Here is a 16,883-nt window from a genome sequence, read left to right as displayed (position 1 = left end):
CACTTAAAAAAAAAAAAAATTAAAAAGTACACACAGGACTCTAGGGCTTTTGTTCTAAAGATGTGACCCAGTCTTCTGTAACTGACTCACAAAGTTAATGAGGCTAAGAAGGGCAGATATTTCCTCCTTTCAAGTATTAGATAACATTTTAAATAAGAGGCTATGCAGCATAGTCCCTAGAGCAATATTAACTTGCACTCTAAATGCAAGTCATTACAGTATTTCAAGATGCTCTTCCTCTGATCTGCCAAATGTGTAGTCTTTGAGCTACAGTGTGTGGTTCTTAGTTACTGCTGACGCCAGACTTAAATGAAAGGAATCTCTCTGGCAGGTCTTTTCTCTGTGCCATTTTATCATGCTATAAGTAGCTCTTCATCAGAGTCAGCATTTCAATGTCAAATTTGAGTCCTGACCAACTGTCCTTCACCTTCATGAGAAATACCTATAGAACAAGCAGAGGTAATCAAGGGCATGGGTCGTTAGTGGGTACCTACGTTCTCCAGTGTATCTACTAGATAGATGAATGTGCCAAGTGTCACCTGCTTTGTGACTGCACTTGATAGAGTGTAATGTAAGTTACCTTCACGTGCTAAAGACACAAGCTAAAATGACTGCAGGGTTTAGATGTCAACAGTATGCTTGGGTAAAGCACAGGTATCCGGTTGAGAGTGTTTGCAGTCAGATCAGAAGAAATGGCAGGAAGGAAAGAAGGAAAGCTGGGTGCCAGACAACATATCTAAGCAACTTGGCTTTTTGCAGACAGCACCAAGAAGGCTGGGGCTATATGCCTGTCATTTTCATTCCACTCACTTCAGCAGATAGCGCAATACCAGATCCACAGTTGGTGCTTAGTAAATGTCTGTTACATGCATGAGGAGTACCCTGCTATTACTATCTGGTCTTGTAGGATAAACACCGCCACAAGATCGCAGTTCAAACACACAAAGCAATCCTCAAAACCTTATGCAGGGCACTTAACAGTAACTGCAATCCCTTATGTTGTTGTTGTTGTTAAGTGCCGTGGAGTCGGTTCCGACTCATAGCGACCCCGCACAGGGTTTCCGAGGCTGTAAATCTTTACAGGAGCAGAATGCCTCATCTTTCTCCCGCGGAACTACTGGTAGTTTCAAACTGCTGATCTTGCGGCTCGCAGCCCGATTCGTAACCACTACGCTACCAGAGCTCCCTGTGCGAAGTGGTTACGAATCGGGCCGCTAACCTCAAGGTCGGCAGTTCAAAACTACCAACCATTCCGTGGAAGAAGGAGGCGTTCTGCTCTCATAAAGGTTTGTTGTCAGGTGCCATAGAGTCGGCACTGACTCATAGCAACCCCATGTACAGCAGAACGAAACAATGCCCGATCCTGGACCAACCTCACTACCGCTGCCACACTTGAGTCCATCAATGATGCCACCTGGCCATAAAGGTTTACAGCCTCAGAAACCCTGTGTAGGGTCACTATGAGTCAGAACCGACTCCATGGTACTTAACAACAACTGGTCAGAAGGACTGGAACCCAAGACGATGGCTATCAGCTCCCCTTCAGGTCTGGAATGGAACTCATCCCTGTGGCCTCATTTTCAGCCAAGGCATGTAGCGGGCACAACAACACTGCTAAGGCATGCTCACCATGGAATGGTCAACTATTCAGGATCAAAAGAGCAACATTTACTGAAGGACAAAGTTGAGAAGGAATTGGAAGGAGGGTGGACTGGAAATAGGAACAGGGAGGAAGTGAAGTAACTGTTGTTACACAGAGGAGATTGCAATCAGTGAGATGAAACCAAGTGTATGATTTGGTGAATGTAAAGCTAATGATCTCTGTAAACATTCACTCAATTTACAATAAAAAGTTTAAAGAAAAAAGAATTATCTATATGGATTGTAGTAACAACAGCAACTTGCAAGATTAGATAGGAACCTTAGAGGGCCTTGAGTTTATGTTAAGGAGGGAGGAACAACTCAGAATGGGAGAGTGATCGTGCTTGCACAGCTTGGAGAATGTGATCAGTGTCAGTGAATTGTGCATGTAGATACGGTTGGATTGGTGTATGTTTTGCTGTGTGTTTTCTCAACTACAAAAATGTATTGGAGTATGGGGAAAACCAGCAGTTTAAACTGCCTAGCTTTAATCTGATGACTGAGTGTGTACTGTTCACATCACAATCTTATCCAAAGGCTTTGTGAAGGGTGCTGGTCACAGTGACCACAGTGACTGAGAACAGGAATTCTGGCCTAAGATCAACTGTAATTTCACTGAGGACATGAAATATGCATGTGCTTAAACTCACACAGCACTGAGAACCAGTTGTAAAACCATGGATTAGAAAATACCAACTGATACTGATACACAGAGCGCCCATCCTGTAGGGCATTCCTGTCTCCATAGTATTCACTGCTCTGGAGACCTACTCTGGATGTTAGCTCAGCACCTCCAGTGACTCCTTCAAGTCTATAATCTGAACATGATTTTTCCCACAAGAGTACGTGAAGGGAATCTACAAGCCCTGACTTAACACTACCTCAGTCAGGAACACCTGGCAAAGGCTTTACTTCAGTGTGGGCTGGTTGTGAAATCAATGCATAATGTTAAGGAGTGGTCTTTAGAATACAAAATTACAGAGAAATGTCTGAGTGCCTCATAAATACAGTTGAGGCACTGCAAGGTCTTGATTGGTCAAGATTAATAGGGCTAATGATCCCTCAAATTCAGAGGCTTAGTATTAATTACTTCTCAACAGCTGGCCGTATTTACTGTACTACTGGGGATAAGTAGCTGAGTAAGGAAATTGCAGATTTAGAAGTATCCAGGAACAGTTTATCCTCTCTTCCCAGACAGAAACAGGAAAGGAAAAGCTAGTACAGAGCTTCCATCCCCAAAAGCCTGGGATAATCATTCCTGTTGCAAATTTTTATTCAAACCTCATAGTAGATATATTTTTTCTTTCAAGCGACTTTGTTTTCGACATTCCCAAACCAGAAAATGACTAGGATGAGTTGTGAGGTGGCCAGACTTCCAGTCATCTAATACAGAACTGTGTCTATAAGACTTTCCCCAGTGACAGACATTCCTCCTGTGCTGTCCAGGGTGGCAGCCACCAGCCACATGTGGCTATTAGACACTTGAAATGTGGCCAGTGTGACTGAGAAACTGATTCTTAAATTTTGCGCATTTTAATTAGTCTAAATAGACATATCTAGCTAGAAACCATTCTGTTGGACACTACAGAAACCAGGCTCGAGGAGTTGTCAAATCAAATGGAATTTTCCCGTGAATTTCTGAAGCCTCCTAATCTAGATAGGTAGGTAGGTATGTTGTTGTTAGTGCTGTCAAGTTGGTTCCAGATCATAATGGCCATTTAAGGAGTGACTGGTGAATTTGAACACTGACCTTGTGGTTCAAGTCGACCTGTGGTCCATTGCTTGTCCTATGTTGCCACATCAGGACTCCAGGTAGGTAGGTAGATGAGGCATTAAATGCCTTTGATTTCGGCATTTTGTCTGACTTTCCTGACCTGAGCAGCAGCCGTCACTCAGTGCCCTGGCCCTACATGGGTGTTTTTTGGTCAGGGAAGTGGTCACCATAAACTACAACCTGCAGAAGTTTGCTTGTTGAAAGTACATAGACCCGGAGAGCCAGAACAGGAGAGCTGGAGCCTGTGACTGGAGAATTCCACAGCAACCCTTGTGGGAAGAAGCCAGAAGGATAATTTGCTCACGATTAAAAAGAAGAAATTAAAAAAATTAAAAAAGATTTCTTTATCCAGTTGGAATATTGTGAAACTTGAGATATGATTACCTACTTTTCATGAGAAATGCATCAAACTTTAATGTATTTTGTCTGTTAAATATTTAGACCAAGAGGAATCGTTGATAATGGGAGACAAAAGGTCTGAAAAGGAAAGCAATCAGTGGACTTGTGTTTAATCACTTTTGATTTTCTCAGCTCTCAGTCATGCCATTATCTGACTATGGTGCTTACATAACTTAATTAGGGAGTTCAGACAGCAATGGGAATAGGAGGGCACATTGAAAGGGTAACAATTTACAACAGATCGCCTGCACATTCCTGGTGTGGATGGAGATGACGCCCATTAAGAACCTAATTCTAGAAGAAGCTCTTGACACTGATCATTTGTGAAAAGGAGGATTTTTTCCTTCTCCATATACTGCAGTTGTGTACACTTATCTACAAACTTTAAGCATTGGTACATCTGATCATCAGCTTGTGGAATTACTAACATCGAACCACTTTGAAAGAGCAGACAAGGTTATTAACTTTGGCAGGAAATGAAAATTTGTCCTTAATATACATGTGAAATTGAATTGTCTGTAGCACAAAGCTTTGGAGATTACCCATGCAAAATGAGAAAACTATCTAAATTTAAAATTGTCCTCAGTACAGTGAAAAGTAATTTTGCAAGCTGCATTTTTACTGCACTGAAATCCGTGACGAGATTGGCTCTATTAATTTAGATTTAAACATAAGCTCTGTGTCTTCTAAAAATGGTAAATGAGATGGAAAATGTACTTTAAAGGGAAAAATGAGTTTCTGGAAATGCTGCAGGCAGGCAGGCAGGCAGGCTTCCTATTCTACTTCTCTGAGTCTGCCCTCAGACCAGGTTGCTTCAGAGGAGGCTCTGCCTACTTGACAAGAATTTGGAATAAGGACATGCAGACAATGCCTCCATTACATGTCCCGGGCTTCAGTAGTAGCGGAGGGAGCCTACAGGGAGCCCAGAGCAAGTCTCTGGCAGCTCTTCCATTATATCTCCCTAGGAGTCCTGGTGTGGCGCTGTGGGTTAATGCACCAGACTGCAAAGCCGTTTGAACTGTAGGGTCAGTGATTCAAGCTCACCAGCTGCTGCTCAGAAACCCTATACAGGGTCACTATGGGTCAGAATCAACTTGACAGCACTTAACAACAACAACAACAACAAGAGACTGGAGAGTCCTGGTGTGGCACTGTGGGTTAATACACAGTGGACTGCAAAGTTGCTGGACTGCAAACCACAAGGTCGATGGTTCAAGATTACCAGCTGCTCCTCGGAAACCCTATATAGGGTCACTATGAGTCAGAACCGACTTCACAGCACTTAAACAGCAACAGCAAATGACTGGATGGAGTCCTGCTGTGGTGCTGTGGATAAGCAGTAGACTGCAAGGTCAGTTTGAACTGCAGGTTCAGCAGTTCAAATCCACCAGCCACTCCTTGGAAACCCACAGGTTCACTATGAGTCAGAATCAACTCGACAGCACTAAACAACACCACCACCAAGTGACTGGATATGTTTAGAAGGAGTTGATATCCGCTCAGATACCAAATCACTTTTAATAGTTTGCTTGCAATTCCTGCCTGGGAGTTTAACTCCCTTCTTACACTGGAAATTATCCTTTGTAGAAACAGAAATTGAGGTTTTTCGTGTCCTAGTCTAAATTTCTGTCACAAGAACAAAACAAATTCTTTCATTATTATTATTAATTTGTTCATTAAATAGATGACTATTTCTTTGTAACCAGAGTGTGATGACTTATTTAACCCTTAAGAAGAGTACATTAATACAATAATCAGTGAGCAGTAAGGATTGATACTTTACTGCCTCTTTATTGGCCAGGCTCTTAAAGTTTGTATTTACATTTGTAGTGAGGGAGGAAACTGAGGACAAGTAAGTGATTTGCCTAATCCTAGTCCTTAGAACTAAGGCCACCTGAACTTCCAGATCAGGTATCTATTTGCTATAGCTTATCAATCCTAATGAGGTAGGCAACACACTTTGCCTTGTTATCAACCACTGTTTCCTTATCTTTCTTTTCCCTCTTCTTCCTAGACAGTGATTTTTCCTAGGCAGTGTTCTTTCTTAGACAGTGTTATGAGGTACATGGTTTTGTTTTGTTTTTGCCTTTCAGGTATTGCGTTGCTGTACTTGCATCTCTATGATGTGTTCGGGGACCCTGTCTACCTGCAGATGGCACATGGATACATAAAGCAGAGTCTCAACTGTTTGACCAAGCGTTCCATCACCTTCCTGTGCGGGGATGCGGGCCCTCTTGCAGTGGCTGCTGTGGTTCAGCACAAGATGAACAATGAGAAGCAGGCAGAAGAGTGCCTCACACGGTAATCTACCAGCTGATGATCTTCTGGCTGTCATTTGAGCAATTCACACTTTATCCCCCTGTTACAGCTAAAAAACCACCATTAGCATCCCTATTTTATTGCAAAGCATAGTAACACTCATGTGTCCCAGATTGAACATCAATTCAGTAACAGGTGAGAACAAAGCCTGATCTTCTAAGGTGCTTCCCCAGATGAGTAATTTGAAAAAAATACAGTTCACTTTCAGCTAGTGGCCTGGGAGAGGCCTGCCCTGTATGAACTACAAACTGACTCAAAACTGCCTTTCTTGGGTGCAAATGACATGGAAATCCAGATTTTTCTCTTTTAATGTAAACAAGAGCTGTACATTAGAAGCCTGTGGTTTATGAAGAAGAGTTACTAAATGTTGGGACTCAAAGTACAATCATTGTCTTACTGGGGTAGTTGTAGTTATGTAGTAGAATTCGTTCCTTCCACGTGGGAGATCTGAGTCCAGTCCTGACCACCTTTGCACCTCCTGTGCAGTCACCACCTGATTGTTGGTGAAATTTCTGTGTTGGCCATAATATTAAACAGGTTTCCGCGGAGCTCTCAGATTTAGACAGTCCAGGAAGAAAGGCCTGGTGATCTGCATCCGACAACCAGCCAGTTAAACCCTCTGGATCCAATGGTCCTATCCACAAATGGTCATTGTCTTAGATCATGTGGACTCCTTCCCTGAATTGGTTATACTTGAAAGCACCTATTTTTGGGCATGCCTGGACTACAGCTTTGTCCTATCATCTAATTGATTCTGACCCATAGTGACCCGACAGCACAGAGTAGAACTGCCCTGTAGGGTTTCTGAGACAAAATCTTTATAGAAAGAGATAGCCACAGCTTTCTACCACTGAGCAGATGCTGGCAACCTTTCGGCAAGTACGCCAATACTTAACGCACAAACACCCCCTTCTACAATGATCAGACGATCAAAAAAAAAAAAAAAATACAAAAACCTGCTATAATACAACTTAAAAAAGAAAACTACATCTAGATGGGAAAAAAAAAAAAAAAAACCTCTTTGTCTAGGAAGCATTTCCAACACCTGTGAGTTAGCTTGACCTAAACAAAATGGCAGATGAAACAAAAGAGTGATTTGCCTTTAAGTTTAATTAGCATGTGTTACTTCCATAGTAAATTTCTTGCATGAGAGCTGTCAGTACAGAAAAATATACTGATTCATATTATCTAGATTTGAAACATACAGACACTACTAGTTTTGTTTTTTGGGGGTTTGGGGGGTGATTTTTTTGGCCTGGCCATTTAGCCCTTAGCCCCACATGTAAAGTAGAGGTCTATATGAAAGTGTAGCGATTCAATGAATCGCTTTTACATATCATAAAAATAAAGTGGTTGCAGTATTTTCTATATTGCATCAACCTGTCCTAAAGTATGTGCTACCAAATGGTAATACGTTTTCTGTGTGAGGAATGTTGTTGTTATGTACCGTGGAGTCGGTTCTGACTCATAGCGACCCTGTACAGGGCTTCCGAGGCTGTAAATCTTTACTGCTGCAGAAAGCCTCATCGTTCTCTGGTGGAACAGCTGATAGTTTCGAACTGCTGACCTTGAGATTAGCAGCTAGGTGTTAAATGGAAACAAGTTGTGTATATTCTAACAAATCAGGGAAATACTGGTTAAATACAATTAAATACATACAATCCTATGTAGTCTTAAATACAATGAAAACTTCAGTCTTCAGTAGTTTATGTACCTTGGGGAGAACAAGAGGGACACTCTAGGACTGCATTTCTCTAACTTTTAAAGGCATTTTGAGGGCCTGGTCTTAAAAATACTGTTTAGGAAATGCTAGCTCTGGTAGCATAGTGGATTACAAGCTGAGCTACTAACTGCAAGGTCAGAGGTTCGAATCGACCAGCTGCTCTGCAGGAGAATGATGAGGCTTTCTACTCCCTCAGAAACACTATATAGGGTCACTGTAAGTCAGAACCAACTCCACGGCATATAGCCACCAACCACCACCAGCATGTAATAATAGGGTAAGCACAGGTATGAACCACAAGGTTGGCAGTTCAAATCTACTAGCCACTCCTTGGAAACTCTAGAGCAGAATCACTGTGAGTCGGAACCAGCTTGATGTCACTTAACAACAACAACAACAACCATGTAACAAGGAGTGCTAGTGTGACATTGTAGGGTAAGCACTGGACTGCTAATCACAAGGTTAGTGGTTCAAACCCACCAGCTGCTCCTCAGAAACCCTATACAGGGTCGCTGTGGGTCAAAACTGACTCAGTGGCCCTTAAGAGTAACAACAGCACCATGCAACAAAAGGAGCCCAGGTGGCATAGAGGGTTATGAGTTGGTGCTGCTGTCTACCAGTCACCAGTTCAAATCTACCAGTCATTCCATGGAAGAAAGATGAGACTGGTCCCCGCACTGGAAACCCTATATGATTTGGAACTGAATCAGTGGGCACACAGCCACCACGGTCACCATCACCATGTATCAGATTAGTGTGCAAATGAAAATACCTTTAAGGATAAGCTAAAATTGCACTTTTTTTTTTGATTATTTGACATAAAGGCACTTTTGTTGTTTATATATATTTTTTTAATTATATGACATTTCAACAATATTTTATTATAGTCAGTTGGCCTGTTGACGTTAAAGTGCAGAATGTGAATAGGATATTTGATAGGAAAGAAAGCTGTAATTGCAGGTTTGAGCTTCAGATTCTGAGTTCATGGCAGAACCGAAAGACAAAAAAAATTTATTTTTTTTCAAACTACGGAGTTATCTGCAGACTCTTTCATATCTCCTTCCTTGTAAAGGAGAAATTTGTCTTTTTAATTCAATTCCAGGAAAACTGAAATTGCCCCCTGTCACCAGTAATTTAAGAAACCCACTTCTTGAGTAATGCTTGCTTTCCATCACAGCCCTGTCCGTGCACTCAGATTCTTGCTGTCGGCTGCAGCTGAGTTTACTGACACCATCAAGAGTCTAACTCACCTTTCCTATGTTGTCTTAATGCATCCATCTCTCAGAGCCATAATTTTGAGTGTTCCAGATCTAAAGGGCCATTGTTATATCATTAAAACTCTAATGCTTTCATTTTAATGATGAAGAAACTGAAATCAATGAAATCACTGTTTCGCTGGCATCGAGATTCTTAACCTTTGACACTTGAGAATCTTAGGACATCCCAGAGGTGTATATTGTTGTGCTATTAAGTGTTGTCGAGTCAGTTCTGACTCATAGCAACCAGTGTAAGGTTTTAAGGAGTGACTGGTGGGTTTGAACCACTGATCTTGCAGTCAGTAGTCCTGTGTTTATCCTGCAACGCCACACCAGGACTCTATATTGAATACAATTTGGAGGTGTATAAAAATTCCAAATTGTATTCAGTATAGAGAGAATATTTATACTGTTCTCAAAAGGTTAGGAATCCTGACCCAAGATTACAAGATGACACAGCTCTAGAAAAGAAGGGATAACTTCCTGCGGGGAGTTTGTGCACATTCATACTGAAATTGTGCTGCGGTTGGCCTGGACGAAGTGGGAGTATGGCAATAAATAACTAGCTCCTCCTCCTGCCTGCTTTATACCATATCCAGTTTTATTTCTTCTACACAGAGATATATGGTGTTAGAGTTCCGTGGGGTGCTGTATGGTAAGCACTGGACTGCAAGGACTCCTAGTGGGGCACTGTGGGATAAAGCAGTCAGCCACAAGGTTGGTTTGAACCACAAGGTCAGCAGTTCAAACTCACCAGCTACTCCTTGGAAACCCTATACAAGATTACTATGACTTGAAACCAACTCGGTGGCACTTAACAACAGTAAGGTCAGCAGTTCAAACCCATCAGCCACTCCTCAGAAACCCTATACAAGGTTGCTGTGATTTGTAACCAATTCAAGTAATTGATTCCAAGTGGGAATCAATTAGTGACAACAACAGGAATAGAGAGCACACCTATTTGTTAGTCAGTTAAGTGATTAGCCTGACAAACAAGAGTGCTCTGGGCTCCATACTAAAGAATGAAGAGGGACTTTTGCTTTCTGGCTCGGAAAAACCGTATTATACACGCTCTCCTTCAAAACATACAAACATTGTCATAGTACAAGGCACAGAGTCTCCCCAATAACACCCTGGGGAAATACTGCTCAGAGTGGAGCAGAGCCATCCTGTTTTTATAGGTTTTCATTCTTCCTTCAGTGGCATCTCAGCGACTTGCCTCTTCTAAAGATTGCTATTAATATCAACATATCAAAACAAATAAATGGAGCTGCACGATGTGCTTCTGGGATTGAAAGTTTTTGAAAACACATAAAATAACCATTATGACTTATAAATGCTGTCATTTCTTCATTTTCTCTTGAGAAAATACCAGGAACAGGCTGCTTTTATTGGCATCAAACTGATGACAACATCTTGAAAGTGTAGATGGGCCGTTTGGGGCGGACAGTGAGTTCATGTTAATGGAGGACGAACAGCTCAGAAGAGGAGACTGAGAATGTTGCACAACCCTAAGAATATAAACAGAATCACTGACTTAAACACATAGATACTGTTGAATTGGTGTATGTTTTGCACTGTATCGTCTGAACAACAAAATAAAAATTTTAAAGGCACATTTTAGTAATCATCAGGCCCAACTAATAGATTTTAGTGACTTGTATCAAATCCAGAAAAAATGGGATACTTTTTGATTACCCTAAAGCCATGGTATGGCACTGTGAGATTTTCACTAGACTGCAAGGTTGACCTCGTGTTTCAAGCTCACCAGTTGCTTCCCAGAAACCCTACACAGGATTGCTGTGAGTCCATACCCACTCTGGCACTTTTAATAAGAACAACAAAGCATTTTATGGTATGCCCTGGGCAATACTTTATTTCCAAGTATTTGAAAGACGTTTGCTACCTTCTATGAACCAGAATCAACTCTACTGCATGGCAGTAAGTTTGGTTTTTTGGTGTGTTTTGTTTTTTTTCAAATTTCACAAATGCAAATGAGTTTGCCTGCAAAATAATTAGAATGCTAATTGTATACTGCCATCTAGTGGTAGTGTAGGCTTTGACATAGGCAAGGGATAGTTTTCTAATATAGTTTGTTGTTGTTGTTGTTAATTGCCGTTGAGTCGGTTTGGAGCCATAGCGACCCTGTGCAGGGTTTCCGAGGGTGTAAATCTTTACGGGAGTAGAAAGCCTCATCTTTCTCCCACAGAGTGGCTGGTAGTTTCAAACCGCTGACCTTAAGGTTCGCAGCCCGATTCGTAAACACTACGCTACCAGAGCTCCTTCTAATATAGTTTAGACATACTTTATTTTGGTAGAAATATCATTGGAGGCAATTGTTCTGAGTAACATTTCCATAGAGCAGTGTTTTGTTTTGTTTTTAATCCACAGTATTTTTCCCTTCTTGAGTTGTTCTTTTGATCATCTTTACAAAAGTAAATTTGAAAATGCATTTTGGCACTATGGGCCAAAGCACTGGACCACAAGGTCGGTTTCAATCACATGGTCCGTGTTTCACACTCACCAGTCACTCCATGGAAATCCTATGAAGAGTCTATATGAATCGGATGCATTTAACAACATGATCAACATTGGTGGGTTTCAGCTATCGACCTTGTGGTTCTACCAGGGCTGAAATTACAGTGCCACACCAGGAGTCCTTTCTATATATACGTTTTATATAATTTAATAGATTTATATTAAAACTTGATAATATGTCCTTATCAGAACATTGAGACATTAATTCTGTTAGTTAACAGTTGAATTTATTCTAGCAAGCAGCTTTCAGGGAGTCCTGGTGTGGGCTAACGTGTCAAGACTACAAAGTCATTTGAACTGCAAGGTTGGTGGTTCAAGTTCACCAGTTGCTCCTTGGAAACCCTATACAGGGTCGCTATGGGTCAGAATCGACTCGACAGCATTTAACAAGAACAACACACAGCTTTCAAGGAGCTCTGGTAGCGTAGTGGTTACAAGTCAGGCTGCTAACCTCCAGGTCAGCAGTTTGACCTTTCTACCAGTGGTTCCATGTGAGAAAGATGAGGCTTTCTGCTCCCGTAAAGCTGTACAGCCTCAGAAACCCTGTGCAGGGTTGCTATGAGTCAGAACCGACTCCACGGCACACCACCACCACATAGCTTTCATTTTCTTTAGTTCCCAACATTACTGAGTTGCCAGTCTGGCAAGATAAATAGGCTTTTCCTTAAATGTTTTAAAGTTCGTAAAAATATTAGATATTTATGTGTGTGGGCAAATATAAATATGTGTATGTGCATATATATAAACTCACAGTGGTTCTCTTAGGAAGAAGAGCACTTAGTCATGAGTTGTTTTCAATTTTCTTATAATACCATGCTTCAGTTTTTTATTTTTTATTTTTTTAGTTTGAAGGTCGAACTAAAAAAAGGATTTTGTTGTTGTTGTTAAGTATCATCGAGTCGATTCCAACTCATTGCAACCCAGTATAGGGTTTCTAAGGAGTGACTCTTGGGTTTGAACTACCAACCTTGAGGTTAGCAGTCCTGTGCTTATCCTGTGCCACACTCAGACTCCATATATATATATGGTATGAGGAGGGGGCTTCAGATGTTGGATAAAAATTCCATTATCTTTCTATTCTATTTTTCCTTAACTTGAAACCTCCTCATATTGTTAAATACAAAAAAGCATAAAATATCAAACAAAGCACCCCAAATTCTACCAATCAAATAACGCTGTTGACCTTCAAACTAAAAAAAAAAAAAAATTGAAGGAAGGTATTACAAGAAAATTGAAAACCACTCATGACTTAAGTGCCTTCTTCTTAAGAGAACCACTGTGAGTTTATTGCCCATTGTGGAAGGAAAACAAACCAACCCACCACCACCACCACCTCCAGCCCCATACAACTGCCATTTACTTACTTAACCAATTTAATTGAGATACCTCAAACTCCTTTTCACAGGGAGTAAGGAGCTCTAGTAGCATAGTGGTTACAAATTGGGCTGCGAACCTCAAGGTCAGCAGTTCGAAACTACCAGCTGTTCCGCGGGAGAAAGATGAGGCTTTCTGCTCCCATAAAGATTTACAGCCTCAGAAACCCTGTACAGGGTCGCGATGAGTTGGAACCCACTCCACGGCACATAATCACCACCAAGTGCCCTTAAGTACTTACTCATGACTTGTTCTCAGTACTTGTTTCATAAGGTTTGCTTGCATTCAGTCCGTAAAATCATCCGGTTCTTATTATTACATGGCTTATTTACTTTTCGTTTTAAGCTTTCCCCTCCCCTCATCACAGCTTAAAGTCAAAGTGGGGGCAGGTGGTTGTTTTCTCTTTCACACATACCTTTGCTTTGGCTAAGAGGGTAGTCTTTGCCTGTTAGTAACAGCTGTGCGGTTTTTGTTAGCTTGTTGGTTTTGTTTTGTTTCTGTAAATGTTGGCAATCTCCAGAGATTTGAGCTGTGTGTACTGCCTCGGTTACAACTTTGCCACTGTGTACATCAAAATGAAAGCAAGCAGTTGACCATACTCTGAAAAATGTACAAACATTTACTAGCAAGAACACACACACACAAACAAGTACAAATATCCTGTTCATATAGCTCAAGGAAAGGTGCACTGCCCTGGGCATCAACAGGTAGGAGAGCCTATACCATCCCCCAAACCTACCACCCATCTTGAACTATACCAACAAAAATCTATTATATCATTTTTATGCTAATTTAACAAATCCTCTGGGTTTGAAGGTTATTTGAAGTGTTAAGTACTCTAGGTGTTAATCATGATTAGACTATTTCAAATGTAACCAGTCACCCCAGAGGTATAATTTCTGATACTTCAAATGTAATTAATTGTCCCCAGAATATAGACAAGACATGTAGATTACATACTACTGTGTAGTTAACTATATATGTTGTTGTTGTTGTGTGCCGTGGAGTCAGTTCCTGTACAGGGTTTCCGAGGCTATAAATCTTTACGGGAGCAGAAAGCCTCATCTTTCTCCCGCAGAGCCACTGGTAGTTTCGAACTGCAGACCTTGAGGTTAGCAGCCCGATTAGTAACTACTATGCTACCAAAGTAAATACTAATATAGAGAGAAATACTAGTGCCACACACTTGTGTATTTATGTTTAATTATTGTAGTCCTTGTGTGGTGCTGTTGGTTGATACACTGGACTGAAAGATTGGTTTGAACCACAAGGTCAGCAAGTTCAAGCTCTCCAGCCGCTTCTCAGAAACTCTACACAGGATCGATATGGGTCGGAACCAATTCAACAGCACTTAACAACAGCAACAACTTTGCAGTCCTGATACGCCACTGTAGGATAAGCACTGTATTGCTAACCACAAGATTAGTGGTTCAAACCCACCAGCCGCGCCTCAGAAACCCTATAGAGGGTTAATATGAATCTGAAATGAATGGATGGCACTTAACAACATTTTTAAAGTACATTTCAACACGACAACAAATGAGAGAAATTTACAACCAGAAGGGACCATGTATTATATGGATGAGCCACAGAAAGTACCAAGTTAATGTCAGAGTGTCACAAGCTTCCAAATGGCAGAGCCAGTTATCTGGTAAGGTCGAACTCCCATTAATATACTATTTTCCAGAAATTCCCTAGCTCTTCCTCATCTATTTCCTATATACTAATAGAATTTTGCCAAGTTCACCAAAAATTGAGTTGTTTTAATAATTAAAATGGGATTGCATTGAATTTATAGCTAATGGGAGAATTGAGATGTACTTTGAAAATTTCTTAAGATTAAAAAAAAAAATCTAAACTTGAAAGTACATTTCCCCTGTTCCCCTCCCCAGTGGGGGGGAAAAAAAAAAAAAAAGTTTGTTGTCAAATGGAGCCTGTCAGATATGGTCCCTTACCTGAGCTCCTCTTTCTCTCCTATCTTCCCTAATTGCCAATTCTGTGGGGCTTCCCTTTTCGATCCTCCAGCAAAAACGTGCTCTATCTACCCCATGACTGTGCCTGCATCTGGGTCCAGTGAGGACCCCACCGCAACTCCCCTCCATCAGTCTGGACCCCTAGGCACTCCCCTTGCCACTGGTCTGCTACCATCTTGAGATTGGTTGGGCCTCCCAGCTGAGAGGAGAGAAGAGAGAAAGGAAAGTAAAATTGGAGAAGGGGGGTTATCATAAAATAAAAATGACAGGTTCGTCGACACAGCTTCAGGCTTTCACAGTTTTTACTGTATTTACTTTTCAGAGTCCTCAGGTTGCTGTGGCATGAAATCTATCTGTTTTATAGCTGCATTTAGTGTGATAGCCAAGGGGGAATGTGCTTAATCCATCTTACTTGGAGCCAGAATAGAAAATTCAGAACTGAATTTATCAATAGGAAAGTAATAAATGAGAGTGCATGCTATCCATGCAATGTTGTGTAACCATTATAAAGAATAAAAGTCTAACCCATTGTTTTCAAGTCAATTCTAGCTCATAGTAACTCTAAAGAACAGAGTAGATCTGGCCCGTAGGGTTCCCAAGGCATTCATTTTACAGAAGCACACTACCTTATCTGTCTCCTCTGGAGCTGCTGGCCAATTTGAATCGTTGACCTTGTTAGTGTCTTAGAACTTAACCCCCTGTTCCACCAGGGATTTTAAAGATTATATGTATACTGAAATAGAATGATTGTCAAGATATATTATTAAATAGCAAGGTGTAGACCATTTGAAGGAAATATTTAATATTTGTAAATATGTTTATTTATGTGCAGGAGTCCCTGGGTGTGATGAAAACAGTTAATGCTCTTGGTTGCTAACTGAAATGTTGAAGGTTCCGGTCCACCTACAGGCCAGTGAAAAGTCTGTGAAACACAGTTGTTCTGCTCTTGATGCATGGGGTCACCAAGAGTTAGAATTGACTCGATGGCAACTGTTTTAATCTATAGATATATATGTATCAATCTATATACATACGAACTACTGGTGTGGCACTGTAGGATCAGCACTGGACTGCAAACCACAAGGTCTGTGGTTCAAACCCACCAGCTGCTCCTTGGAAACCCTATACAAGGTCGCTATGAGTCGGTACTGACTTGATGGCACTTAACAACAACAATCTGTATACATGGAGTTCTGGTGTGGTACTATAGGATAAGCACTGGACTGCTAGTCAAAAGGTCAGTGGTTCAAACTCACTAGCTGCTCCTCGGAAACCCTATACAGAGTCACTGTGAGTCAGAACTGACTTAACAAATGGCACTTAACAACCGAAACAGCTATATACATACATGTATTTATCTATGCTTATGTGTACATAAGGCTAGGGATTACAAGAATGGGTACCCATGGATGTTTCCGAGAAGAAGATCTGGAATGTTTGGAGACTGGGAAGGCAAAGAGACTAACTAATACATTTGGCTCCATTTGTGTTATCAGTAGTGGTAGATCAGTCTGCTATACCAGTCAAACCAAATACCAGACTCACTGCCATCCAATTGATTTCAGCTTATAACAACTGTATAGGACACAGTAGAACTGCCCCTTAGGGTTCCTGAGACTGTAAATCTTTACAGGAGCAGACAGCCTCGTATTTCCCCTGTGGAGCAGCTTGTGGGGTTTGAACCACTCAACTTGTGGTTAGTTGCCCACTGTTTAACCCACTATGCCTGCAGGGCTCCATAGTGGTTAGTTTACAAACTTCCAATAAGTCTGATGGCATGTAAGAAAGAAACCAGTGAAGGTAATAACAAATGAAGCAAGCGTTGAATTTTATGGAAATCCATGGCCCTTGTATGTTGACTTAGCTCTTTCTCCAGTCTAAATGCC

The 16,883-nt window shown here is 41.2% G+C and overlaps 1 protein-coding gene across 1 annotated transcript in view; it reads left to right on the top strand.

Moving 5' to 3' along the window:
• The window catches only part of LANCL1 (LanC lantibiotic synthetase component C-like 1 (bacterial)), a 44,998-nt gene that overhangs the window by 11,210 nt on the left and 16,905 nt on the right, over window positions 1-16,883 (top strand). Inside the window, exon 4 of the mRNA XM_006872743.1 lies at window positions 5,908-6,115. Within this exon, the coding sequence (XP_006872805.1) occupies window positions 5,908-6,115 (208 nt within the window). The remainder of the gene's footprint in view (window positions 1-5,907; window positions 6,116-16,883) is intronic.

Source organism: Chrysochloris asiatica, unplaced genomic scaffold, assembly GCF_000296735.1.
Source record: "Chrysochloris asiatica unplaced genomic scaffold, ChrAsi1.0 scaffold00212, whole genome shotgun sequence".
Classification (NCBI taxonomy): domain Eukaryota; kingdom Metazoa; phylum Chordata; class Mammalia; order Afrosoricida; family Chrysochloridae; genus Chrysochloris; species Chrysochloris asiatica.
Note: the sequence above shows the minus strand (reverse complement) of the source record. Positions and strands in the feature narration are given on the sequence as shown.